At 42.9% G+C, this 27,477-nt stretch overlaps 1 protein-coding gene across 2 annotated transcripts in view; it reads right to left on the minus strand.

Annotated features, from left to right (window-relative positions):
• The window catches only part of ATP8B1 (ATPase phospholipid transporting 8B1), a 116,472-nt gene that overhangs the window by 41,474 nt on the left and 47,521 nt on the right, over nt 1-27,477 (minus strand). Inside the window, exons 2-6 of one of the 2 annotated variants that reach the window (XM_037016190.2) lie at nt 16,965-17,194; nt 4,729-4,826; nt 3,313-3,426; nt 1,268-1,366; nt 1,092-1,153 (exon numbers count right to left, since the gene is read on the minus strand). In XM_037016190.2, coding sequence (XP_036872085.2) covers nt 1,092-1,153; nt 1,268-1,366; nt 3,313-3,426; nt 4,729-4,826; nt 16,965-17,172 — 581 coding nt within the window. In that variant the 5' untranslated portion in view covers nt 17,173-17,194. The remainder of the gene's footprint in view (nt 1-1,091; nt 1,154-1,267; nt 1,367-3,312; nt 3,427-4,728; nt 4,827-16,964; nt 17,195-27,477) is intronic. The other variant, XM_073213130.1, reaches the window with a different exon arrangement.

Raw genomic sequence — 27,477 nt, forward strand, 5'->3', positions numbered from 1 at the left:
AGGGGCAGCTGGGGGCACAGCCCTGTCAGATATGCACCCTGACCCCAAAGTCAAGAAAACTCAGAGTCGCCCTTTGCCAACATCGTTAGCCAGGTTGTGAGCTAATTGGCCCGAGCTGTGTGGACCAGCTATGACTCTCACCACCCTTCAGAGAAGCGATTGCAAGTGACTCAAAAAGTCATCTTTAGTTATTTGTGAGAGAAAAAAAGCCATCCAGACATATTTATAGATTGATGTAGTCTGTATTCAAATTATATACATCAGACTGTGGCTGTACTTTTCTCAGTGTTGACACATAAAAAGGCTTTGAATGGGGTCTTAGGCACTACTGCTAAAACTTAATTTTTTATTTCTTTCTTAATGAGGTATAGCTTACTACAATATCCTCATAGTTTTGGGGGCACATCACAGTGACTCCAGGTACCCATTTTTTCTCAGTCTCTCTCTGTACTTGACTGTAATTTTGCCACAAAGGGCTTGCTCAAAAAATAACTCACAACCAGCCCCTGAGTTGGAACCCTGGTCACAGTTGACTCTATTAATTTAATAAACATTTATCAAGCACTTTTTGTGTATTGAAAGCTCTGGTAGACACAAAAACAAATACTATCAGGACAATCTCCTCCAGCAACTTAGAGTTTGGGACAGAATATAAGTTAACTACAGAAGAAATTCTAGTAAAATTCAGACCATAATAAGGAATATGAAAACCAAATGTTCTGAAAGTGCAGCAAAGGAAGAAATTACTTAAGCTAGAGAATCAGGAAAGGTGTCAAGACATTTGACCAAAGCCCTGAATGAGGCTCGGGATCAGGAACAGCAGAGATGAGAGCATCACCTCTAGGGTGAGGCATTGTGTAAACATGCAAATGCTGGAGATACAGAACTCAGTCAGACACCTGCCCGTAATCCAGTCTGGCTGTACTCACAAAGGGGTGCAAAGTCTTAGTGAGTTAAGAAAAGCCTTTACAGTGAAAAGGTTAATGCGCTGACAGACTCCAAGTTCTAATGGTTATCTCCGAGAATATTTCTAGGCATGATTCTACATTATATCCTTGTAACTAAATTGCACATTAAGGAAGGCACGGTACCTGCCATCCTTAATGACTTCACACGTCCTATTGTTGATCTTGTTATCCATTTTATGGCGAGCCTTTAAAACAGAGATGGGGAAAGGTTGTTTTAGTAATCTCAAAACATAACGCATCGATGCCAAATTAAAATAAACTCACAGCAGTGAGGAGAATGTTGCATGGGAAATCCTTACCACATCATCCACCAGATCTTTGATTGCCGTGATGCCTAGCACCAGAAGCAGGGGCAGCAGGGTGGTATACCACGCCAGGGTTGTGATTTGAGGGATTGCCTGGAAAATGAAAAGGTATATATGTGCGCCCATGAAGGTACAGCTAATCTGCAGGTAACTGCTAACTCAAGCTTGCTAATTCTAATGCCCATCATCACCCAACTCTATGTCCTGCAGAACATGCTGGGAAGGCATCTGAGCAGCCAGCTAGCCCTCCTTTCTCAGCTCCCTCTAGCTTCTGGCCTGCTGGCCTCTGTCCCACAGGACAGTGGCTCCTGAAATCGTCTCATTGTGACCTTAACAAGGAGGCTTTGTAACATGACACCTAAAAGAGAACTGCTCTGAGCTTTTTGTGAAAATCCTAATAACAGAACCATAAATTAGCAATTCACATAATTAATTAAATCATAAGGGAAAGGGTGGTGTGGGGTGTGGGGCTAAGCAATCCTTCCACTTTTAGGGAATGCATACAGCAGGCTTTGCACTGCTGGTTGCTTAGCCAATGGTCTGTGAGGGTCCCACGGTGAAAGCAAAGGCAGTGGCTGCCTCTGAGAGCTGGCGATTGGGTGGGGCATCTTCGGGGAAACTAGAAGAAAGCGCTTCCTTCATGGTCATTACTGTTGGTCCAGCCAAGAAAGGGGCTGGCCTTGCAGGAAGCCCCGCCTCCATCACGACAGCCTCCAAGTTGGAACAACAGATTGGGAAGCAGTTTTAGAAAAGATATCTTGTAACCATCCTATTGCTCATTGGGCCCTACAGTGTGGTTGTTAAAATGGCAGGCTTTGGGGCAAGTTTCTGGACCCAAGTCCTGCCCAGCTCTACCACGTAAGGCTATGCAGCCTTGGGCAAGTTCCTTTACCTCCCCAGGCTGCTGTTTCTCTGTGAAAGGGAGGTTAGGATAGCAGTTACCTCAGAGCATACAAGGATTAGGTGAAGTAACAATGCAGGTGAAGGGCTGTCACAGGCTATGACTATATCCCTAATTTGCTGCACCTTAAGAAAGACAAGGGCAGGGGGATGGCTGGAAGAGAGAAAGCTCAGTTCCCACGTTATTGTCAGTATGTGAAACTCCCCCTTTTTCCTGCTACAAGGAAATAAGGGAAAAGTAGCCCCTTATCACCCAGCAGCACCTCAAAATTTGGAGGGTTTATCTCTACCCAAGTCTGTCTCCAAAGTCCTTCTTGATAAGAGGAGCTTCTGTACTAGCAAGCCAGCAGGTCTTATATTCCACTACATCTGTCATGGGTCCACTTCTTCTCCTGTCTCTCTCCATTCCATTGCCACCCAGACACACATGCTACCATTGTCATAAAACCTTCCTGGGTGCATCCCAGCAGGTGAGACTGTTTTCCAAATCCTATGCTTGATGTGAAGAATCTGACAAAGCCAAGTGGATACGTGATCCTTTGTGACCTGCATATCAGGTGCTAAAGGTTGATACTCTGAGTGGTAACTAGAGCATATAGAGTTGCCTTGATTATAACAACAGTTCCTGAACAGGGAAAATTAATGCTCTCCAGAAAAGTGCATTCTCCAGAAAAGTGCATAACTTGCCACAGTTAAAAATAAACAAAAAGCAAAAACAAAAATAGGTATTTTCAAATGTGAAATCAGTTCCCCATAATAATTCATTGAGATATGACCAAAATATTAATAAAAGCCAGCAATATTCTTAGGAAAATTAGGCATCTAAATAAAAAATAAAGGGCAAGCATAAAAACTAGGTTAAATTTTAAGGTACATATAATTTGATAAAGTGAAGGTTTTAATTGTATTCTCTTTGGGGCAACCAGTTTTAACATTCACATCAGTATGAAATTTAATTTCATAATATTTCCATTTGCTCCTTTCCCTGTTCTCTATAGATGAGGCACTGTTTCCTTTCGTGCAGAACCCTGATGTTAATATAAAGACTTTCCAGATTATTCACATTACATGTGTCCACAATGTAAACGTTATTGAGTCACCAGAATTCAAAACAGATTTCAGATATCAAAGGGCATTACCTGTAAGATAAGAAGGATCAGGAAATAGAAATTGGCTGCTCTCTTAAACTGCTCAAACAAATTCATTGGTAGAAAGGTAAATGCATTATACTTGTATGTTTTAATTGCATTGTTCTGTTGGAAAAAAACAAGAGTCATTCTAAATGGTGCCACACATTTGCTACTGTGTATACACACATGCAAAAAGCAGTAAGTCCTAGGGCCCAGGGACACAGGGACAGAATCTGTCAGTCAGAAACATACTGAGATTTCCTTTAAGCTTTTAATTCTGGCCAGGCCTCAGAATGATCCCCCCAGAGGCTCATGTCAGAAAACAAGACACAAGACAGTTCACCTCAAAGTTCTCTGTGGTAAATCTGCTGTGACCAAGTGGATCCTGCTGTCTGTTTCCTTGACCCCTTACAGTCTCTTAGGCAAAGGGCAAAGGGAGACATCAATGTGGGTGGCAAAGCTGGTAAAGGAACTCTTTTATTTGAGGAGGGATAGAGGCTACTGGGTAAAAAAGAAAAAGAGACATCATTGTGGGTTGAACTGTGTGCCCCAAAAGATATGCTCAAGTCCTAAGCCCAATAGTTGTGAATGTGTCTTATTGGAAATAGGGTCTCTGCTGATATAATCAAGTTGCAATGAAGTCAGACGGGCTTAACGTGGGCCTCAATCCAGTGACTGCTGTCCACAGAGGATGTGGAAAATTAGACACAGAGACACACAGGCAGAAGGTCGTGTGAAGACAGAGGCAGAACTGGAGTGAAACTTCTGCAAGACAAGGAATGCCAGGGATTGCCAGCCACCATCAGAAGCCAGGGGCGAGGCCTGGAAAAAACCCTCCTTTAGGTCATCCGGAAGGAACCAGTCCTGCCAACACCTTGATTTTGGACTTCTAGACCTCCGAACTATAAGAAAACAAATTCCTGTTGTCTTAAACCACCCAATTTGTGGTACTTTCTTAGAGCAGTCCTAAGGAACTAATAGATACCTTATGATGTTTAAGCCCACACTCAGATGTTCTTATTTCAAAGGTAATATGAATTTTTTAGGTGGAAATATTTCCAATGTCTCTAAATGCATCACAGGCAGAGGAGAGGGAGGATCGGTTTTTAAGATTCCTTTCAGATTCTTACTTTCGAACACAAGGCTTCTGTGATATTATTGTATATTCTTCCATAAAACAGTAAGAGCTTTGCACAAACATAGGGAAAATTTCAATCTACATGTTTTAGGCCACCCCTACCCACCCTCAGGGTAAACTTAATATGATAAATAAAAATGACTTTCTATAGAACTAACAATGATTATCCATGGGCCAGGCCAGGGTTTACCTGGAAGGCAGGTGGGTCATGAAGCTAGAATTCATGATGGCTATTAGCAAAAACTGACTTTTAGTAAAAATAATTTAGGAAGTTAAAATCAACTTACAGCATATTTGCTCTCCTTAATACATAAGAACTTTGTGTTCATAAACTGAGGTTGTTCTTGGAAGCTTCGATCATTTGCTTTGACATGCCATGTACAATCTTTAAAAAAGAAAGAGAAAAAAAGTCCATTGAGTTGAAAATTAGCGTATTGTTATGGGTTGAACTGTGTCCTTCCCAGGTTCGTTTGTTCAAAGTCCCAGTTTCCTCTCCATTCCTCAGAATATGACCTTATTTGGAAATGTCTTCACAGATGTTATCAAGTTCAAGTGAAGTATAGAATGGACTCTAACCCAGTATGACTGATGGGTTACTTTTCCTTAAAAGAAAAGTAAATTTGCACACAGACATGCATACAGGCAAGATGATGTGGAGTCACGGGGAACAGACCGCCACCTACCAGCCAGGAGAGAGGCCTGGAGGAACACACCCTCTGCGGGGTCCTCAGAAAGAAGCAAGCCTGCCCATCAGTGGCCTGAAACAGACCACCCAGAGGCTCTGCTGATCTTCTAGCCTGTAAAGGCCTCCTAGCCTCCAGAACTGGAAGACAATAAATTTCTACTGTTGAAGCCCCTGGCTTGTGGTACTTTGTCACAGAAGTCCTAGCAAACTAATGACCATGTTGTAATTTGACCAACCATTCACAGAACCTTAGAGTCCTAGAAGACTAATCCTCACATATGCAGGGCCCAAAGGGACCTCCAACATTGAGCTAAGCTGGCAGGCAGCCTCCTCTGCAGGTGAGAAAGATTTCTACCCACCTGTCTTGCCTCTGCCCTTGACCTCGGCTGTCCCAGGAGGCACAGCTCTACAACTAACATGTATTCGGTGCTTACGACGTGCCAGGCATCACACCAAGTAGTTAGTATCTCGATTTTACAGCTGAGGAACCTGAGGCACAGGGAGGATCAACAACTTGACCTCTGGGAGAATCAGAATTCAGTCTGGCAGCCTGACCCCAGGTCCAGTCTCTCCATCCACCTCGCTGTCCTCTTTTGTGACCTACGCTCCCAGCCACTATGAGAATTCTGCCAGCGAGCTGACTTGGGCAGGTCACTTATACATACTGGGCTGACCTTCCCACTGTTGGCCGAGGATCAGTCTGTGCTCGGTCTCCCACCAGGAAGGCATAAGTATGCAGCCGCTATGAAAGCTTAAGACAAGGAGGTTATAAATTAGGAAGAAAAGTTGAGGCAGCTCCCACTTTGCATTCAATTCTTCACGGACTTGTTTTCCAATGCACCTGCCAGGTGAACTTCCCCTGTGGGACACACAAGCGAGGGTGACCCTGGTTTTCATGAGCACCTCCTCCTCTGCAAACTGGCAAGGGAGGGAAATTAACAACTAGTGTGACACAACTATCTGGAGATGAGAATATATTAAAGAACATTCACAAGGAAAGAATTCAAAAGTTATTAATCTTATAGCTACAATTATAAAAGATATCATACTTTGGAAAATATTGTTATTTCGTTTTTAAAATGGTGCCGTTTCTAGATTCTTACTTCATAGGAAATATAGATAAGATTGCAAAAGGAACAAGTGTGGACTACCGAAGAATGTCAGTAAGTTAACCTTATCACTTTAAAAAACCCACAATACCATTACTGAAATTTTCCCTTGCATCATTTTGACTATCTTTCATTGGGTAATCGTAACTGTTGTGTCATTACAAATGGAAATGTTGCTGGCATCTTTCTGGCTGAGCTGCAATTTCATCCAAAGGGAAAATTAAAATGGAACTCTAAAGCAACTCATAAGCACTCTTATAATGTGTGCAATCAGAACACTTCTTTCCCACTCAAATAGAAGAGCTAAACAAAAGTAGGTAAAGATATTTCATAAGGTAGTCTTGAATCCATTCTATTTTATGGTAATTTGCTTTTAATGGCACAGATGACTTGTGACACACCTCCAGTTACCAGTGTTGTAGAACAATGCTGAACTTATTCTAAAATCCAGGAAGCTGAGAAGGAAAAGAGACAAGATTTCTCAAGAAGGGAGAAAAAGCAAATGGGAAGGGATAAAAATGAATCTCAGAAATATTTAGGAGGAAAGAATAAGCTACGCAGTCAATGAGCCGGATTCTTCGGTCCCCTTGGCCCTTTAAATCTACTTCGCAATTAAGTCCCGCCAGCCAATGGTTCTTCTGTCTGTCCCAGCATGACTCCCTCATCCCCTCCCATTTGGATTTGGACACCTCACACAGACAGTAGCATCTGACCTCAAGCAAGGGCATCCAGGGGGCCTAGCAGAAATGACCTTAGTTTCTTGATTTTACACTTTACTAACACCTTGATGTGACTGGAGAAAGTAACCAGAATGTCTTCATCAGCAACATACTGACCTTAACCACAGGAGTATTTATAGTTCATTTTGGAAATCTGATTGCAGTCAAATAATCAATAACCCTATTTCCAACAAGGTTCCTTGTTTGGCCTAATTCAGACAAATCAGAGGGCAACAAATGGGTGCAGAAAAGGGTAGGCAGAAAAGGCAGTGGCTAACAGGTCCTGCTGGTCTCTGCAGAGAGCAAGGTGGCCTTACTATCAAACTTTCACACACACACATGCACTGACTGAGCAACCCCACTTCTAGGAATTTATCCCCCCGTATATACTCATGCACAGGAGAATGATATCTCAGGGCTATTCAATACATCCCTGCTTATCAGAAAGATTAGAAGCAACCTAAATGCCACAAGCAGATGGTTAAACATCCACACAATGAAAACCTATGCAGTCTGCAAAAAGAGAATGAGGCAGCTTTATACGTTCTGATAGGGAAGATCTCCGAATTACACTAACTGTGCAAACGCAGCAGGTGTCTACCGTGCTCTCAGCTATGTGACATACAGAGTTGGTGCACAATAGGAATGAATTCATGTACACACACCACACGCGTGCTTATGTGCAGCCATGGCCTTTAAGGGCACATGTTTGTAAGTATTCTTTGCACATACAAGTATATATATTATCTCCAGAAGGACACAAGAAACTAGTAACAGCAGTTTCTAGAAAGGAAAATTGCATGAACAGAAGAGGTAAGGAGAGAAACTTTGTTTTCACTGTACCCTTTAATAATTAGATTTATTTGCATGGACAGTTGATGCTTCAACAACACAGGGGTTAGGGGCACCAAATCCCCATGCAGCCAAAAATCCATGTATAACTTTTGACTCCCCTGAAAGTCAACTACTAAAGCCTACTACTGTCTGGAAGCCTTACCAATAACATAATCAGCCAATTACCACATAGTTGTATGCCATACGTATTACATACTGGATTCATACATGTTACAGATCTCAAAAAAAATTTCTGATATATTTACTGAAAAAATCCATTTATAAGTGGACCAGAACAATTCAAACCTGTGTTGTTTGAGGATCACTTATATTACCTTTAAGAAAATGTCTGTAATTCAATTTCTTCCCTCTACAGGTTTATATATAAAGCAAAAACATAAGTTGATTGATTTTTCTATGGTCATTATGCCATTGTATCTGATATTTTTAAAAATATCATTCTGAAGACAATGAGATGGTGAGCAGGAATAAATCAAGAGATGTATTCTTATGGTATTTTCCAAACTTACTGTGCATACAAATTACCTTGGGGATCTTGTTAATAGGCTCTGATTGGCTAGCCTGGGAGAAGCCTGGGGCTCTGCATTTAATTAGCATGAGGGTGAAGCTAGCTAGCCGACCTTACTTTAAAGAGCAGGTGCACTGGGAGATGAGATGGACTATTCTACCGATGTGAGGTTGAATCTGGTGGAATTAATTTTAAAATATGGATTCTCCCCTTGCCTCACTCCAGACCTACTCTGCTGGGCATCTCCAGGGGCTGGGCTCAGGCACTTATGGAGTTTTAAAAGGTCCTCATGTGATTCTGATGCACCAGCAGGACTGAGAACCCCCAGGGAGTCTGACAGTGTCTTCTATCATTAATTCTATCATTAAAAACCTCCATCCAAGACTCACGTTCTAAACTGGCACTAAGCAAAACAACAGCCCCATAGGTCTCCATGAGCAAGAGCTTCTCGCTTGAGGTTCAGTCATAAATGACTTACTCAAAATCCAGTTCTAAAACACGTGATGGCACAGCTTCATTACCTCATTACAAACCACTCAGCCCAGAACACTCTACACACCCTTCGTTTTACAAGCTGACAGTTACTGTGGTATTCTTAGGGCTGCAGATTATGGCTAATTAGAGACAGAAAATAAGCAGCCAGAGTGGAATTCCCACATGGGGTGTGTGTCAAAAACTCAAGATGCATTTAATTAAGTAGAATCTAGCTCCTTAGCATGTTTCATGGATTTCCTAGGATTCACATATTCCAACAGGCTGATCTGTTTTTTGTTCCAAGATAAAAATTAATTCATAGATGCTCTAGGGATCTGTATCCTTAATTCTGGATTTTTCTCTTAAGATATTGTTTTCATCAGGCATATAGCTGCCCTTTTGTAGATGCTACACCCAACCTGAAGTAATGCCAAGACAGAGAAATTCCTCCGTAAGTCCTAATGCTCATGTCATGATTAAACATTGCATCTTAAATACGGTCAACCAGTGATCACTTCATACCTAAACAGAATTGTGGACAAAATTCTGCATTGGAAAAGCCTTTTAAAGAAATGCAGTTTTATATGTTGATGTACAGAGAGCCACCCAACTGAGTCAAGAAGAAAGGTCTTCGGCGACTGCCCCTAATGAACAGGTAAATGTGAATGAACCAGCTATTCACGGGCCCGTGTATCAGAGGTGCTGAGAAGCTGTTCTGTGCGTGGCTTATCATTCCCGCACAATACTGCTCACGGAATGATTTGACTTTAACCAACAAAAACAAAAACAAAGGTAAAAGATATTGCAGCCTCAGGCTGAATCATCTCCAATTCCAAAGTTGGAGAATCAGAATTAGCCAGTTCTAGCATACAGCAGTCTCATGTCTTTGCTCACCTCCCAAGGACAAGGAGATACGCAAACAGCAAGTGTATACAGCCTGGGAGCCCAGGTGTGGGTGGGGGGCAGGTACTCATCCGAGAGGCTCCAGTCCCAAAGCCACTGCCCGACCTTACCCTCTCCCTAAGAATATGCCACTCACCCGAGGACAGTCAAACCCCAAAGTCAATCACCTACTCTCGTGAAGGACTAGAGTCTGGAACTGAGGCTCAGTGCTATTACCTCGTGGTTAAGAACTTAAAATTCTGTCACTTCCCAGGGACAATGCTGCACTCACTCTTGGTCATTTCTTGCCACTACTACTTGTATTTCTGACTGTCAGCTAGCCAGCAACATGAGTGGGTGCCCCCGAATGTCCTAAACTTCTCAGATTCAAACCAACAACCCTCTCCTTAACCTACAAAGCTCCTCCTCCCATTACTCATCTGCGGAAATGACTCCATTATCCACCGAGGCAGAAAGCACTTTCCGAGGGTGGCTGCAGCCATATCTGCGATGTGACCTGTTACTCATGCACTGATAATTGGCATCTAATTTCCCTGCCCGTGAATCAGGGCTGGCCTCAGTGACTCCCTTGTAGCCAAGAGAATGCTGCACGGTGATGCTGTGTGAATTCTGCAACTGGCTTCTGCTTTGATCTCTTGGCTGTTAGTTCTCCAGGTGGTCCGTCTTAGGACACTCCCACAGCAGCCCAGAGCTGTGCCGGAAGAAGCTCATGCCACATGGAGGGGCTTCCAGTGAAGAACCCAGCTGAGCCTTTGAGTTGCCCAGCAGAGATGTCAGACATAGGAGAGCAGAAGTTTCCAGATGATTCCAGGCCCCAGCAGGTCAAGTCACCTCCAGTACTCAAGTCTTCACAGTTGAGGGCCCAATATCCTGCAGCAGAAACAAGCTGTCCCCACCGTGTTCTCCCTGAATCTCCTGACTTACCAAATCTGTGAACATCATGAAATGGTCATGTTATGCCAACAAGTTTGGAGGGGTTTTTTATGCAGCGATGGGTGTCTTGCCAATGGGTTTCAGCCCCGGGCAAGTTCACTATGGATTCAATATGACCAAAGAAATGACAGTAGAATGTTCTTGGGGTGAAAGGTTTATACCCAACTTTATTTCCACAGCGGCAGGTCAATCCCTAGAATCCCATCCACTCAGAGCAAGTCTGCACACAGCAAGCCGGTCTCTGCCTCTGGGCCTCTCTGCCCATACAGCCGTTTGAGTCTCTGTCCTCAGTGCTGCCACCACTCCAGCCTCTGCTGCCTGCAGCCTTGCAGCCATGCCACAGTGTCACTCAGAGCACTGGGCAGAGCTCTTTATATAGTCAGTAGCGAAGTACTGCCCACACATGTATAGTGAGCTAGCCGACCAGGGCCAGGTGAGAATCCTGGCCACAGGAACCTTCACTTAATCCACAATGGGTAATTGGAATATCCACTGGGGCACCTAAGCCAGAAATTATTCCTCAGGTTTCCTTTCCCTTGACCCTCACATCTAATGGGACTTGTGAATGTCAAGTCCTTAATATAAATCATGATCTGTCCCCTCCTCTCCATCCTGGCCATATTGGTTTAGGTTCTCACCATGTTTTACTTGGATTATTGTCTATTCCCCTTTCCCCACTACTGCCAACATGGAATTTCTAAAATAAATTCATGTGCCCAACATATATTTACTGAGTACCTAGAATGAAAGGTATAGACACAGCCCCAGTTTTTAGAAGCCAACAGTCTAATGGGAGAGAGTCACGCAGTCATTTAGGGACATGAACACAAATGCCCTCAGGAGTACGGAGGAAAGTGAAAGGGGCTTTGAGATCCTACAGTGAGTGCTGGTCCAGGCTGGGGCTCAGCGAAGGCTTCTCTCAGGAGGTGATGCCTCCATGGAGAGTTGAAGGGTGGGAGAGGGAATCAGCCGCAGGGAAGCCCTGATCCCAGGCCTTGGGAAGAGTGAGTGGAGTCGTGGGGAAGGGAAGGGCCTGTGCAAACCGAGAACTGGGGACAGGACAGGGCCGATGGAGGGTGGTGAACAAGGCCGCAAGCCACCGGCAGCCAGCCCAGTTGGGAGAGGAAGACAGGCCACACCACCGGCCAGTTGGCCAAGGGGAGATGGGATCAGACCGCCAGTGCCATGGGGTCTGTCCGTGTTGAAGGTGGCACTGAGGGAAGCAGACATGGTCATGGACAGGCCACAGGGGAGAAGGCTGCTGCACCCCGGCCACGCATTTCAGCCTCTAAAGGCCTTAAGGCCTTTGGGAGAGCGACCGGGCTCCTCCGCCTGGACACTGCCCCAGCTCAGCCTCTGGGCTCCAGAAGGACTTGCAGTTCCCGAACTCTCAGCACAGACCTCCTCTCATGCTGCCTCGGCCGGGAACATGCTGCTCCCAAGACGGCTGGGCCCTTTTACCTCTCGCACTCACTCAGGACTCAGCCAGGGTGTCCGCACCTCCAGGAAGCCCCCTTGACCAGGGAAGGCCGGCGAAGAGCTCCCTGGGCTCCCCATTCACACCTCTGTTGGAGCACGTTGGTGCACTCCATCACAAATGCCTTAGGCCTCTACAGCACGCCAGGCACAGAGTCTGCTGCCCTGACACCAGCTCGGAATTGGACAGATTGGGCCCCCGACCACCGCAACACTTACAGATTGGCTGGAAGAGGGCCACCAGACAACCAGTCACCTGTTTTTAAACTGCACTGTGATCGGTACAGGAAAGGTGGGGTGTGATCACGCACCAGTCCTCTCTTCTAACACGCTTGTTCCCCCAGGCTTAGTTCAGTTCCTCCAGTGCCACAGGCATGCCACCTTCCCTCCTGCCACAGAACCTCTGCATGTGCTCCCATATTTGGGGCCTCCTGCCTCTCCCCCAGCCAAGGAACTCCTCATCTTTCACTTGGCCGCTGAGGCACGCCCCTCTCACCAGGAAACCTTCCCTGACCCCCCGCCAGGGCAGATGCCTGTGTCACGGCTCTGGAGTGGGACCACAGGTCAATCCCTTACAGGATCTCATTGCGCTAGGAGTGAGGCTTTTGCATGTTCAGCTTTGTCCCCATGGTTTTCTATGTGCATGGGTGGATTTTTCCATTAACACAATTTTCTGCCTTTTCTGTTTGAAGAGACTTATGTCTGGACCTGCTGCAGGCATGCTGACCTACCTGTGACCCAGCCTAAGGCCTTATCTTAGAAACCACTGGGGCATAGGAAGGCATGAGGGTGGGGTTAGCATGAGTGCCCACAGGTCTGCAAACACAGAGAAGGCTGGAGGAGGCTGTGTTAATGGGAAAGGCTTAGAAGATGGCAGAGAGAGGGATGACACCAAATCACCAAACATGTCCTCCGTATGTGGGCAAACTCATTGCTGGGAAAATGAACTGTTCTTCATCCCATCCATCTCTCCATCTCTCATTGTACTTGGAGCTGGGGACAGAAGGACCCAGTAAGAAGAATGGGGGGCTAGGGGGTCAGGAGAATCTGAATACCCCAAAGGGAAATAGAAAAGTCAAAAAACCACTTTGATGATTGAAAGATGGGAGAAGAGATGATAGGTGGGGGCAGCCACTTTAGGTTTTAAGCAAAAGACATTAAAGGACCTGGTGGTGGAGGTGATAACAGCTAATATTTACTGAAGCTGTTCTAAGTCCTTTATGTTAATTTTCTGATTTAATTCTCACAACTCCTAGTGACGTAGGTACTAACATTAACCCATTTCGCAGATGGGGACATTGAGGCACAGAGAAGACAGGTCCTTTCCTCAAGGCTACACAGCTAGAAAGTGGTGAAGCCAGGGCCAAACCTCACACAGCCCATGTCCAGCATCCCCTCTCTTCACCACACCAGCTGCCTCTCAGACTCACGTGCGGAGATGTTGTACGTGAAGCAGAGGAAAGGTGAAAGCTTACCAAAGGGAGGTGGTAGAGAGACAGAACGGATGGGAATGCGAACATCTTGCGGGTCGGGGGATGGGGGGAGGAACAGCCAGAAGGGAGGAGAGACAGGAGTGTGGGCACAAGAGCATGCAGTCACCTGCCAAAGCGGCCAGCGTTCCCTAAAAGAGATGCTGTTGGAAAGGGCAAGTACTTCAGAGAAAGCAGAGGTTGGAAGATGATGGTTGACAAAAAGCCCCCTGGAGATGGCACTGGGGTTGTTGGTGACCTTTAAGAAAGCCTCATCCACAGGGTGGCAGGGCAGCCCAGGGAGGGGAGGAACCCAGGAGAATGGGAGGATGTGGTATAGAGAAGTGGGTTTCCAGAAGCTGGCCAGGAGAACAGGAGACAGGACACCGCTCTGCGGCAGAACCTAGGATTCAGATAAGAATTTGCCATAGGACAGGGAAACAGTGGGTACGTTTGTAAGCCAGCCAGAGTGGGAAGATGAGTGAGTTCACCAATAAAGCAGTGTTACTGAGAAGGCAGAGGACAGCTTTCTCATTCCATCCTCAGGAGAAGAAAATGCCAGCTTATACTACCAAGGAACCCTCCCAGAGCACTTACTTTATTCCTGAGGACTTTGTTTCTAAGCTGGTTCCTGACTGGCACGGAACTGCCCAAGGAGTTGACCTCGGGACACCTGGACGGAGGGATGGTAAGCTAAACAAACAATCCCATCCCAGCATTCTGGAGTCAAGGAATTTTAGAAACCTGTGGCTGAATAAAATTAAACTGGTTTCTTTAAAGCCAAAACTTCTGGGATCCTTTTATGCTAATGGACCACCTTGAACTTTAAGAAGAGGATAAAGAATCTGAGTTTCCTGTCTCAGGGGCCATGGAATCCGTGTGTCCTGAAGCATCTCCCAGAACTAGCATTCCCCAGAACACACTCTGGGAAACACTGTCTCAGGGTGTCCATCAGGAAACGGGAGCGGTCACCCCCTAGCACGGACAAAACATTCCCACTCGTTTGCTCAAAGTACAGTAAGCGGAAAGTTACCTTGGTAAAATCTGTGGGCTTCTCTCTTCTCCATGGCCAATCTAACAACACATTTACACTTGTCCTTGACTCCGAGGACACACATTCAAGGCCCTTCACCCGAGAAGCACTTGCAACAGGTCTCGCAGAATGCTGGCTTAGCACTCAAGCTCTGCTGGGCTGGGGCATCTCTAAGAAAACCTACTTGCTGCCCTGAGACGATACTATTGAGGAAATGAATGTGGCCCCGCGCTTTGAGGCACGGCTCTGGGTTAGTGAGCACACCGACCCTAGTACTCAGCCCAATGATACCTCACAGGGGGGCTCGCGCTCCGGCGTTCAAAGAACTGAGCTCTTTGGAGGAAACTGCCCTTTGTGGAAATTGTCAAGACAGACAGATGATGGCTTAAAAAAAAAAAAGCCAGAGTGACACTGACCTTAATTGGAAAATGCTCAAGGGAGAATTTAGAAAAAAAGTTTAGGAAAAGGGGGAGAAGGGGTGCAAAGGAAGAAGAGGAGAGGGAGGGAAAGAGAAGGGTAGGAAGGGAAGCCAAGTGGTTCTGAGGGAAGCAGAAGTGGAAGCGGGGAGAGACCCGGCTCTTACCGGATCTGCTCTGTGGATTTTGGAAGGGCAGTTACAGGAGCTAGAATAATATGCTTAAAGTCACAGGCTAACTTGTCTGACAGGGGTATTGAGAAGCGAGCCCCATCAAAGTCCCCTAGAAATAGAAGCCACGACTGAATAAGGACTAAGGAGAGTCGCAATGAAGTCTGAGCTTCCTCAGTGCCAGGATTCTGAATGCAGAAATCTGCAAGGAACAGGACCTGCACCCAGAGGCCTCAGGAAAGGGCCCTGAGCACCAGGATGCAAAGGCAGAGGAGGAAAAAACAAAGAAGTGAGAGTTTCTACCCACTGGGTGCTTCTCTAACATTTCTGCAGGCACCCAGCCCTGGTGGCTTTGCTGCGGGGACCGCACATCTGATGGCGGGGCACCACAGCAAAGTCTACCCTTAACCCCACTGAGCCAGCTCATCAGATCGCCCACGTGGTCGACATTTCAAGATTATGATACGAAATTTACAAGCACAACCAAGGAAGGAATGAGGAAGAAACATGTTATGTTTGGTCACTCAACCAGAACTCCCTCGCTAACTTGTCGGGCTACTTCAGCTGTGTCCCCATCCGAACAACATCCAGTCTGGACCTGTTATGACAGAGACCACATTCTTGGTCAGACAGGCAGTGATTCTATTTTAATTGAGCTCAATCATCGCGGTTTTAGTACCTTTGGCTTCAATGCTGAAAGCACTTAAGCTTAACAGTAAATAGCTTAAAATTATAGCCGGAAATCCACAATAAGGTCAGATAATTCTAAGAGGGGCTCCGTGTGGCCGGAGAAGGAGCGATCATTTTATACGTGGGATTTCATGCATTGTCGCTTTCCTACAGGGGAAAACTGTTTGAAGACAAAATGAAACAAAACAAAGCTGAGCTTAAGCAGGCAGCAGAACACCAGAAGGAAAGGCCAGGGGAAGGGAGGCCTGGAAGGGCAGACTGGCAGTGATGGCAACTTGGGGGACCCCAGATAAAACCAGAGGTTATTTTGACTGCCGCTGTACAGGGGGCATCTGGCAAGTCAGAAGCAGAAGGGTCTGTGGAGGAAACACTTTCAACCTGAAATCTGGAGCAAATCTGGGGTCAAAGAGAAGGATCTGCTTCCTCGTGGAGCATTAGAGATCCAGGAAAAGACCACATTTATTTGCACGAGTGGGAAAGCCAGTAGGAAATGAAATAGAAAAGCCACAGGGGGAAAGCATCATCGTAAAAGTCAGACACGTTCTGTTATCCTAAGTGACAGACTGTCTACAGCCATGTTAAAAAATCAATAGGGTTGAGTAGTTGCGACAGAGACCATCTGGCCCACAGAGCTGAAAATATACACTGTCAGGCCCTTAATGGAGAGGTTTGCTGACCCCTGGTCTAGACCATCCTGAAGCTGCCCTGATCCTGGGCAGGGAGCACAGCTGGCCACACAATAAGCAGGGAGCAGAAACTATTTTAAATTCACAAATGACTGAACAAAAGGAATGGTAACTCCAAGCTTCCTGGGAATGGTACGAAGCAAATTCTTCCACAAACAACTCCATTCTGAAAAGACAGACCCTAACCAAGACCTTCTATTTTTCTCAGCAGAACTAGTCAGTTAAGGCCCACCAGCCCGGCAGACCAATGCAACGTGTACTCATCCAAGCCCACTGACCGTTCTCCCAGTTGCATCCTAAGATAAGAGAAGGATGACACCTCCCGGCAGATCTAAAACCAGCTGGCTGTCCTTTGCACCTGCTGCCCCTGCCCATTAAGGGTCGACAAGAACGGTACCTGGCCTCCAGGTCCCAACACGGTTGCCTTTTCTGAAAGGTTTCTGGTTTTCCTCTGCTTCTCTGTTGACTCGATTCTGTTCTGGTTCAACCACAGGTACTTGGTCTTCAAGTTCGTCTTCCGTTTCATCGTCACTGTAGGGAACCACTTCATCATTAGGTTGAGAATCCTCCTCAAAAGTCGTTTCTGAGTCTCCTTCTGTATTCATTCTGCTGGCAAACTGGAACTACCTAGTTTAAAAGAAAGGGAAACCAGAATGAATTATGACTCGTGTCCAGTTTGGGGTTGGATTCTGTTCTGTATTTGGTTGCCACACTCTTTTAATAGAAACACTGTCTTACTTACCTGGAAATATGTCTGAATAATGACACAGAAGTTCAATTAACATGCAAATAAGAACAACAACCATTCACTACTGATTAAATGCTTGAGGGGGGACTAATAGCAACAAAAATGTAGCTGCAAACCTTTTTTTCTTTTCTAAAATAAGATTTATTAAACTTTAAGGTAGTATTTCAAATTGTGGGTCTCTACCCAGCAAAATAAATTTAACTGGTTCACAACCAACATTAAAATAAAATGACACAGATTATAACGTATCAGAGTACAGCACGCATAGCAAGAGTTGTACTTGTTGGTGAAACAGTTCTACAAAACTGACCCACACATAAATTTATTTGCATTGTGGGTCTGGATAGAATTGAATTTCTTACTATGGATTGTTGGCAAACTTTGATAACTAGTGCCTTAAGATATGTGGTCTCTGCTAATGCTAATATTCTGAGCCTTTACTGTGTGATACCTTTAAACATAAGCTAAGATCCCTATATTTTGCTAATGACTTCCTGAAAGCGCTCCCTAGCTTATTTTCCTAACTGTAACCATCCACTCCCTGTTATCTAGAATTTGTGTTTGTGTGCATAAAGTGACTCTATACAGTGACAACCGTATATTTATACTAGGAAAATATTTACACAAATACCTCAGGTTATGTGAGGACATACAGCCTACCACTATTTACATAAGCACCACACTGCCATGCACTCAATATTGTTAATAATAGCAGCTTACATTTAACATTTACTGTTAACTGCACGCCAGGCCCTTGTGAAATATGTTATTGGCATTGGCTCCTTGAAACCTCCCACACCACCATGGTGAAGGTATTGTTCTTTTTCCAAAATGCTGCGATGCTGAATAATTTGCACAATAATTATTAAAATTTTGCAGCAAAATAATTGCTTTCCAAAGAGAGATCTTCTATATTTTAGTTTTATCTTAGTGTGTTATATATTTCAATTGCATGTTAATTGTCTTGAATGGACCTATTTAGCTAGTTGTATGCTTTGTACCAAATCTAGCACTTGAACATCTAAATTTTTATACCATAAGTGTACATCTAGGAAATGTTCAAACATTTATATGGGGATTTTGCCCAATATTATTTAAAACAGTAAAACCCAGAAGTAACCTGGATGTTCAATGATCGGCAATTGGGTAAATAAACTGTGGCATCCTCATCTATGGGAAAGTGCACAACAATTTAATCATGATTGGAAGAGTTTCTAATGACATTGCAAAAGTCCAAACACATTAACTTGAAAGGTGAGTTAACAATCTGCCCGTACCAAATAGTCCCGGGTATTTATTTATTTCCTGAAGTTTCAAAAATCACCATGATTTTAAATGAGATAATGACACATGTAAAGTGCTTGAGTCACTTTAGCCTACAGTAAGTGCTCAAATGTTAGTTGTGGTTATAAACAATTATTTCCATAGTTTAAAAAAATGTTGCTTATAATAACAAATGGAAATATGGGTAGGGAGGGAATCTGTCCCTTAGGCTCTTCCATCTCCAAATATCACTTCTAAAATGCATCTGCCCATCATTGGGAAATAAAATATTAGACTATATAAAATATGTGTACTTAAGCACCAGCATTCTCAGTTTTTAATTGCAGAGTAAAACATTTTTTTCTCTTTCCTGTAGAGAAGTAAATTTTCTGTGGGTTAGTAAGAGATTATTTTCTGGGACTTGACATGTCTTTAATTGGCCTTGCCTGTGGTTTTGAAATATACTGCCCATCTATGCCTTAGCTCATTTTTAAATTAAATACACTCTTTTAAGAATTCCCAAACTTTTAAAGGTGAAACTTTCATTAGAAATCTTTCAGAATGAAAAGAGGTTGCCATTTACTGAACACCTACTTTGTGTCAAGCAGGGCGATCCTGTGAGGTAGATATTATTACCCCATCTTTCAGATAAAGAGACTAAGGTTCAGCTGGTACGTGGCAGAGTCAGGATCCCATCTCTCCTTCATGGGGGCATTTAAAATACTGAAAAGTCTGAGTGCACCATATGAAAACTTTTTAATTGAGTAAATGTACAAACCATAAAATATACCATTTTAATCATTTTGAAGTTTACTAGGGGCATTGTCATTAGGGGCATTCTATAGAGATATTTTTTAAATGCTAATTTCATCATCATTATTGCCAAGTGCCTCAATGCCTCTTTCCCATGCTAAGGCGGGATGCAGTCCTTTGAGGTTGAGGGAGGAGATAGAAAGGAATGGATTCCACAACCAATGTACGCGATCCAAAGTAAGCAAGACGTTACATAACCAACCAACCGGCTACCGGAGCCTCCACCACAGGCCGGATCTATGTAACCTAACTTGGAAGGCAGGGGCAAGGAACTCTAGGCTGTGCGGAAAGTTCTCTGCTGTGTGTATGTGTGTGTGTGATGCAGACACACATGAGAACAGTGGAGCTCTGTCATCTTAGGATTACCACTGAGAATTTTGGAAGAAATCACTTCTTTGAAGCCCTTAGTGACATAGGAAGTTTTCCAGGTATAAACCATGATGGCTGTAAGGCAGGCACTATATATAGCATGGATTTGGAAACTGCAGTGTCTCTTACCACCATTTGGTAAGCACATTGCAGACACGTGTGCATTTACTCAACCTTCATTAAGCACCTAGTAGGTGTAGACCACCACTCCAGGCCCTGGGAAGAGCCAATCAGAGGCTTCAGGTTACTGAGGGACACAGTTAAGTAAACCATGCATGATGGCCACAAGGCAGAGCAAGGCCAGTCATTTCTGCCCACACTCACCTCCAATCGATTCCACCCTCTCCATCTCCACAACCCGCTTTCCCTGAGACCACCATCAACTCTCTTCTGAAATGCTCCAAGTGGACTTGAACTAGACTCCCTGCAGTCCACTTCCCCACGGCCACCAGAATCCTGTCAGTCTCCTGCTTGGACCCTTCCTATATGTCATTCACTGAGTTGTGTCCCCTTAAAATTCACAGATTGAAGCTCCAACACCCAGTGTGACTGTACTGGAGGTAGAGCCTTTAAGGAGGTAATTAAGATTAAATGAAGTTATAAGGGTGGGGCCCTAATCCAACAGGTCTGGTGTCAGAGAGCTACTGCTCCTTTTGTGCAGGCACAGAGAGAAGACCATGTGAGGACAGAGCGAGAAGGCAGCCATCTGCAAGTCAGGGAGAGAGGCCTCACCAGGACCCAACCCTGCCGGCACCTTGATCATGGACTGCCAGCCTTCGCAGATGTGAGAAAGTAAACGTCTGTGGTTAGTCACTAATTCTGTGATCCTTTGTGATGGAAGTCCAAGCAGACTAATACACTATGGTTTCCCACTGTACTTTAAATTAAATCCAAACTTTCCCCCACTCTGAGGGCTCTGCACACTCCAATGTCTGCCATGCTCACTACTCTGTGGCCCATGGCCCTGTTTTCATTCCTTAAGCAAGAAAAGCCTTTCTGCCTCAGGACCTTTGTACAAGTTCTTCCTACTGCCTGAAAAGCTCTTCTCCCAGTTCTTTGTGTGGCTAATATTGCTCCTTCTTTGGGTCTTAACTTCAACACCCACATCCACTGATGGTGTTGGGCAGCTATCTACCCTCCTCTTCCTCGTGCTATTGGCCTCCTCAGCACTAACGTTTGTCTCCTCCTCAGCACTCACCAGGATTTGCAAATATACATTTGCTTTTACTTGCTTATTGTCTGCCTCTCCCACTAGACCACAAGCTCTACAAGAACAGGGGCCCATCTGGGGAGACTCGGTGCTTACCATATAGTTGACACTCAAAGATCTGGGGAAAGGACAAATAAATGTTCAGTAAAGCCCTCAAGGGCTTACACCAAAGTTCTTTGCCATCTCTCCACAGTTCATACCTGTCACACAGCGAAAGGCTTCAAAAAGTCACTAGATGAAGGACAGAAGCTTGATAGCAATGATGACCAACAAGAACGGCTAAGTTCAGAAGTTGCAAGTGATAGAGATTTTTAGGGATCTGACTCATTCAAGGCCATCCAAAACTATTGCCTGAGATTTTGCTATCTACACAAAACTAGTCCAGCCTTGTACTCAAAGTGTTGAAGGCGAGCTCTGATCTTTCTCATTTATTCCGGTGACTCCAGTGCCTGGCAAGTGTCCACCCCACAGGAGGTACTTTTTCTCGGCCTCTCAGGAGCTACAAATCCAGACAGCCGACAGCAAACTCCTGCCTACAGCATAGATTCGGCCAAGCCCCTGTTTTTGTAAATAAAGTTTTATCAGAACATATCTTTGCTCATTCCTTTTTGTATTGTGTATGCCTACTTTTACACAATACGAGAGTTTAATAGTTGCAAGAGACACCACATAGCCTCAGAGTCTAACATATTTACTATCTGGTGTTCTACAGAAAAAGTTGGTTGACCCCAGGACTCGAATGAAAGATAGTAGGAGAGCGACGAACCAAACAGACAGCATCAAATGCCTTCAACTAGAGAAAACCATTATTTAGCTGGGGTAAATGACGCATGTCATGCAAATGTGGAATGAACTGCCAAGTGCAGAAGGGAGGAAGGTCCCCAAATAATACAGTTGCCCCGCTGACCGGGAAGGGTAGTGCCTCAGTTGCTGCACAGCGGTGGAACTAAAGAAGGAACACAATTTCATGTGCCTGTTGGACGACACACGTCTCCCGTTTCAGTAAAGACGTGGTGGTCGTATATCTTCCGACACATCCACACCCAGCTTATCACTTATCCCTGTGTTTATTTCTCAGCACAAAAATAAACATGAATAGATATTAGAGCAAGTGGGCAAAAGATTCAGCAGATTTTTAAAAATTCATCAGTGTGACTTAGCACTGAAGGATTTTTCTGGTCACATGAACTTTACACAAGTTCCTGAACCAGCAGCTGCTTAATCTGAGAAGCAGTATAAGTTATTGGAAAGAACGCGGGTCGGATTCAAATCCTGACTCTACTATACACTAGTTTATAACTTGGGTGGGTTGTCTAACATTTTGGAAGCTTATTTTTCCCATTTATAAAAAAAAAGTGTGTGTGTATGTGATATTTGCCTTCAAACCCTGTGAGGATTAGTTTAGATAACTAATGATTGTGACCGCCCCTAGCAATGACCAATAGATAGTAGATACAATGGACTCATTAGCTTCCATTCACTTCTTCTTACTGTTCTTGAAAGACAAAGATTTTGAAGACAAAGACTCAAAGATTACATCCTCCCTAGAGGGACCAAACTCCTCAGCCCTGTTCCCTTCCCCCTTTCCCTACCCCACCCAAGGGGCCTTAGTGAATGTATTGGTCAGAGCCTGACCAAGATAGGGGTGGGTCATGCTACTGTATTAGCTGAGTTTGGTGTTCAGGATATCATGTGGGTAGTTCCCTACCTTACCATCTATGGGGTCTGCTTCCTAGCTGCAGGTCCGGTATCCTCCTCTCTCCCAGTTTTAACCCCAATCAGGCAGCTGTCTTATGAATGGACTCTAAGGCTTTTCTGCAGGCCTGCCTAAAAACCGGGGGAGTGTGGGGAACAGGGAGAGGAGGAAAGAACAGGAACCAAGAGGCATCATTTATACCAGAGCTTCATTTGGGGATTTTCTAGCTTTTAATAAAGTGGTGCCTTGAGAAGATACCTTCACCCCACTATTTATCACAGCATTCTTTACAATGGCCAAGATACGTAAACAACCTAAGTGTCCACTGAAGATGAATACTGTATGATGCCATTACATGACATCCGCCATGTAATAAAATGATAGAAATGGAGAACAGATGAGTGCTGTCAGAGGCCAAGAAGAGATGGAGGAAGGAGAGAAAGGGGTGTAGCTACTAAAGAGCAACAGTAGGGATTCTGCTATGATGGAAATGTTCTGTATCTTGACTGTATCAGTGTCAACATCCTGGCTGTAATATTGTACTACAGTTTTGCGATTACCATTGGGAGAAAGTGGGTAAAAAAGTACACAATATCTCTGCGTATCCCTTTTCACAAGCATACGTGAATCTACAGCAATCCAGTTTCTAAAAATAGAAAGTATAATTTAAGATTTTGTTACTGTCACAGAATATTCAGTTTATTATTTGGTTTTTACTTAAAAGTATAAGTTTTTAAGAAGGATAAGAAAATATTATGAACAGCTTTATGATTATAAATTGAACAACTTAGATGAGATGTCAAATTCATCTAAGTTGTTTGGAAGACACCAAATACCAAACAGAAATAGATAATCTGAAAAAAATTTTAAATCTATTTTTAAAACTGATTTATAGTTTAAACTTTCTTACAAAGAAAACTCCAGGTCCAGAAGACTTCACTGGCAAAGTCTATTAAGCATTTATGAAAAAAGTAATACCAACTCTACACAAATATACACACAAAAAAAAAGTTGAAGAGGAGGACCATTTGATATCACTCTAAAATGTTAACGTTACCTTGAAGCCAAAACCAGACAAAGACATGACAAGAAAACTACAGATCAATATCCCTCATGAACACAGATGCAAAACTTCTCTACAAAATTTTAGCAAATTGAATTCAACAATACATTAAAAGGATAACAATAAGGGGATTTTCCCAGGAATGCAGGATTTATTTAATCTTAAAAAAAATCCATGTATTTCAATATATTAATAAGCTAAAAAAAGAAAAGCCATATTACCATCTCAATTGATGCAGAAAGAGCATTTGATAAAGTCCAACACTCACTTGTTACATATATTAAAAAAATTCCCAGCAAAGTTGGAATAGAAGGGAACTTCCTTAGCCTGAAACAGGGCATCTATAATCTACAGCAAATAGCATACTTAATAGAGAAAGATTACATGCTTTTCCCTTAAAATTGGGAAGAAGACAATGATGTCTGCTGTCACCACTTGTACTCAACATCGTGCTGGTGATTCTAGCCAATACAATCAGGCAAGAAAAGTGAATAAAAGGCATCCAGTTTAGAAAACAAGACATAAAATTATTTTTATTCAGAGAGGACATGATCATATATGTTGAAAACCCAAAGGAATCTATAAAACAAAACAAAACAAAAAACACCACCAACTAGAGCTAAAAAGGTTAGTTTATCAAAGTGGCCAAATACAAGATCAGTAAACAAAAATCAATTGTAGTTCTACATACTAGTAATGAAAATTTAAATATTTTTAAATACCATTTAAATATCATTAAAAATATAAATACTTGGGGATAAATATGACCACAAAAATGTAAAAGTCCTAAACACTAAAAGCTATAAAAACTTGCTGAGAAATTTTAAAGACTGTTTAAATAAATGGAGACATAAACCTTATTTATGGAACAGAACACTTAATATTATTAAGATGCCAATATTCCCCAAACTGACCTATAGATGTAATATATTCCAAAACCCCAGCATACTAATGATAGAACTTGACAAGCTGGTTCTAACATTCATACCGAAATTTAGAAATGGTTCTAACATTCACACAGAAATACAGAATAGCCAAAACAACTTTGAAAAAGTTGAAGAGAGTTGGAGGGCTAATGCTACCTGATAGCAGGATGTATTATAAAGCTATAGTAATTAGAAAAGTGTGATATTATCAGGGATAGAGGAAAAAAGATCAATGGAACAAAATAAAGTCCAGAAACAGACCCACACATAGAGAAATAACTAATTTTTGACAAGCTATAAAGGCAGTTCAGTAGAGTAAAAAAAATTGTTTTCAACAAATGATCCTGGAACAATTGGATACCTACCCTTAAAAAAAAGGACTTCAATCCAAATCCTGCAACTCTCTATGCAAAATGTAACTCAAAATGTATCACAGACTAAATTTAAGGCTTCAAATTACAAAAGCCCTAGAAGCAAACACAGGAGAAAATCTGTGGAGTTTGAGTTAGGCAAAGAGCTCTTGGATACAACATTGAAACCACAACATAGTAAAAAAATAAAATTAGACTTCCCCAAATTTCAACTTTTTGCTCTTCAAAAGAAGATGAAAAGACAAGCTTTGCAGACTAGAATATTTGCAAATCATATATCTGATAAGACTTTTACCCAGAATATAAAATAAACTCTCAAATTCAGTAAGAAAAAACAACCCACTAAAAAATAGACAAAATATCTGAACATACATTTCATCAAATGGCAAATAGGCATAAAAAAGATGCTTATCACCATTAAACATCACGGTACATACAAAAAAAATCCCAGTGAGATACCATGACACATACCAATTAGAAAAATAACAATAATGAAATAGTGCCTCACTTCCTAGCCTGTCATCTGTAATATTCAGCCCTCTTGGTCACAAACCCAGAAGAAAGAAGGGATAAACAGTAGGAGTCCCAAACCTGAATCTCTAACATGCATCGTCTTTACATATGTGGCTATGAAATTTTGGTGGAGTGAGTGAATGTATGAAATCTTCCATTCTCTTTTTGGGAGAGGAGGCACTGAAGGAGACAGAAAAAGGGAACCCAGGCAGACAGGATAATTGCCTTTCTGCCTTTGCAATAAAACTTTGACATCAGAATCATGAAAACACATATGTTTGGTATCACAAGTTTTCCATCTTCAAATAAAGGGAAAATAGGAACAAAAAAAAAGCTGAATTTCGCCCCGGCTAGGGAATGATCTGTATGCATAAACAATAAACTCAGTAGCTGAGGAAGGCCAAAAGTAAGTACCCTGTCAATGATGTCTTTGTTGCATGATTTGATTTGTGTCCAGGGTGACCCAAGCTTAGACAGGAAGTAAGATTCACAGTATTCATTTTTGTTCATTCTTCATTATCTTTATATGGCTCTTAAAAGTCCTCAACATGAAAGGGTATTTCTGAATGTGTTTTTCCTTATCTCTTTTGCCTATTATCACTAAAGATAATGTAAAAATTATAACACAATATATATCATCATATAAAAAGTTTGTGTAGTATATTTCTATAGGTTCTATACTATTTGTTTTTATTAATGTGCTATATTAAATAGATTACAACTCTGGCAGGCAGAATCTGAGATGCTTCACCAGTTGGTTCGTGCCCCTGTCATCCCCTTCTCATGAAAGTGGGATGGACAAAATGCTTTGCTTTTAACCAACAGAATACGAGTAAGTGGGCAAAAGAGACACGGTGACTTCCTTCTTGCCAGCCAGCTCTCTGACCCTACTGGCCTTGACGAAGCAGCTCTCCTACAGAGAGGCTCACACAGCAAGAAACTGAGTGAGCATCTGGCCAATAGCCAGCAAGGAACTGAGGTCTTTAGTCCAACAACCCTCAAGGAAATGAATTTTGTACATGTACAGCATGGTGACTATAGCTAATATTGTATTATTTATTTCAAAGTTGCTAAAAGAGTAGATCTTAAAAGTTCTCATCACAAGAAAGAAAACTTGTAAGTACCTGAGCTGATGGATGTTAACTAAACTTACAGTCATATGTAGACATGGCAAAATGATTACATCAAAAATTATGTTGAATGCCCTAAATGAATATGTTTTATGTCAACTGTATCTGAATAAAATTAGGGGAAAAAAAGGAAATAAGTTTTGCCAACAACGATACGAACTTGTAAGTGGATCCCCCCTTAGTCCAGCCTTCAGATGAGACCCCCACCCTGGGCTGACACCTTAACTGCAGCCTTGTAAGAGATCCTGAAGCAGAGGATGCAGTTAAGTGGTGCTGGATTCCTGATCCACAGATACTGTGAGCTAATAAATGTGTGCTATTTAAGTTATGTAGTAATTTGTTATGTAGTAATAGATAACTAATATACATATCATTAATCACAAATAAGAATAATTCATGCTAAAGTACCCAACATGGCCACTATTATTTCCAAGTTATTCTGAAGAACAGAAGGATCTTCCTTATAATCCCAGTTAGTCCAGACACACGCCACACCCTGTTTGCAATCTGCCCAATACTCTGGAGAGTAAAATCTGATAAGCTTGATAACAGTTGTTATTAGACAAACAATCTCATGAAGCAATAGTTATTAAACATATCTAAGATCTAAACTAAATTTAAACTTTATACTGTTATAGAAACAAGATGATTACTGTTCCTACAACAACCAGGGTTATATTTATTTCCTTCCAAACTGAAGCCTAGAAAAATGTAGAAGCCTGGAATAAGTAATGTAAAACTAAGGTACCATTAATCTCAGCGCTGTGGGGACAATTCAGCCAGGACCTTTACTCATGATGGAAAAAGT

The sequence above is a fragment of the Manis javanica genome, chromosome 9 (genome assembly GCF_040802235.1).
Source record: "Manis javanica isolate MJ-LG chromosome 9, MJ_LKY, whole genome shotgun sequence".
Classification (NCBI taxonomy): Eukaryota; Metazoa; Chordata; class Mammalia; order Pholidota; family Manidae; genus Manis; species Manis javanica.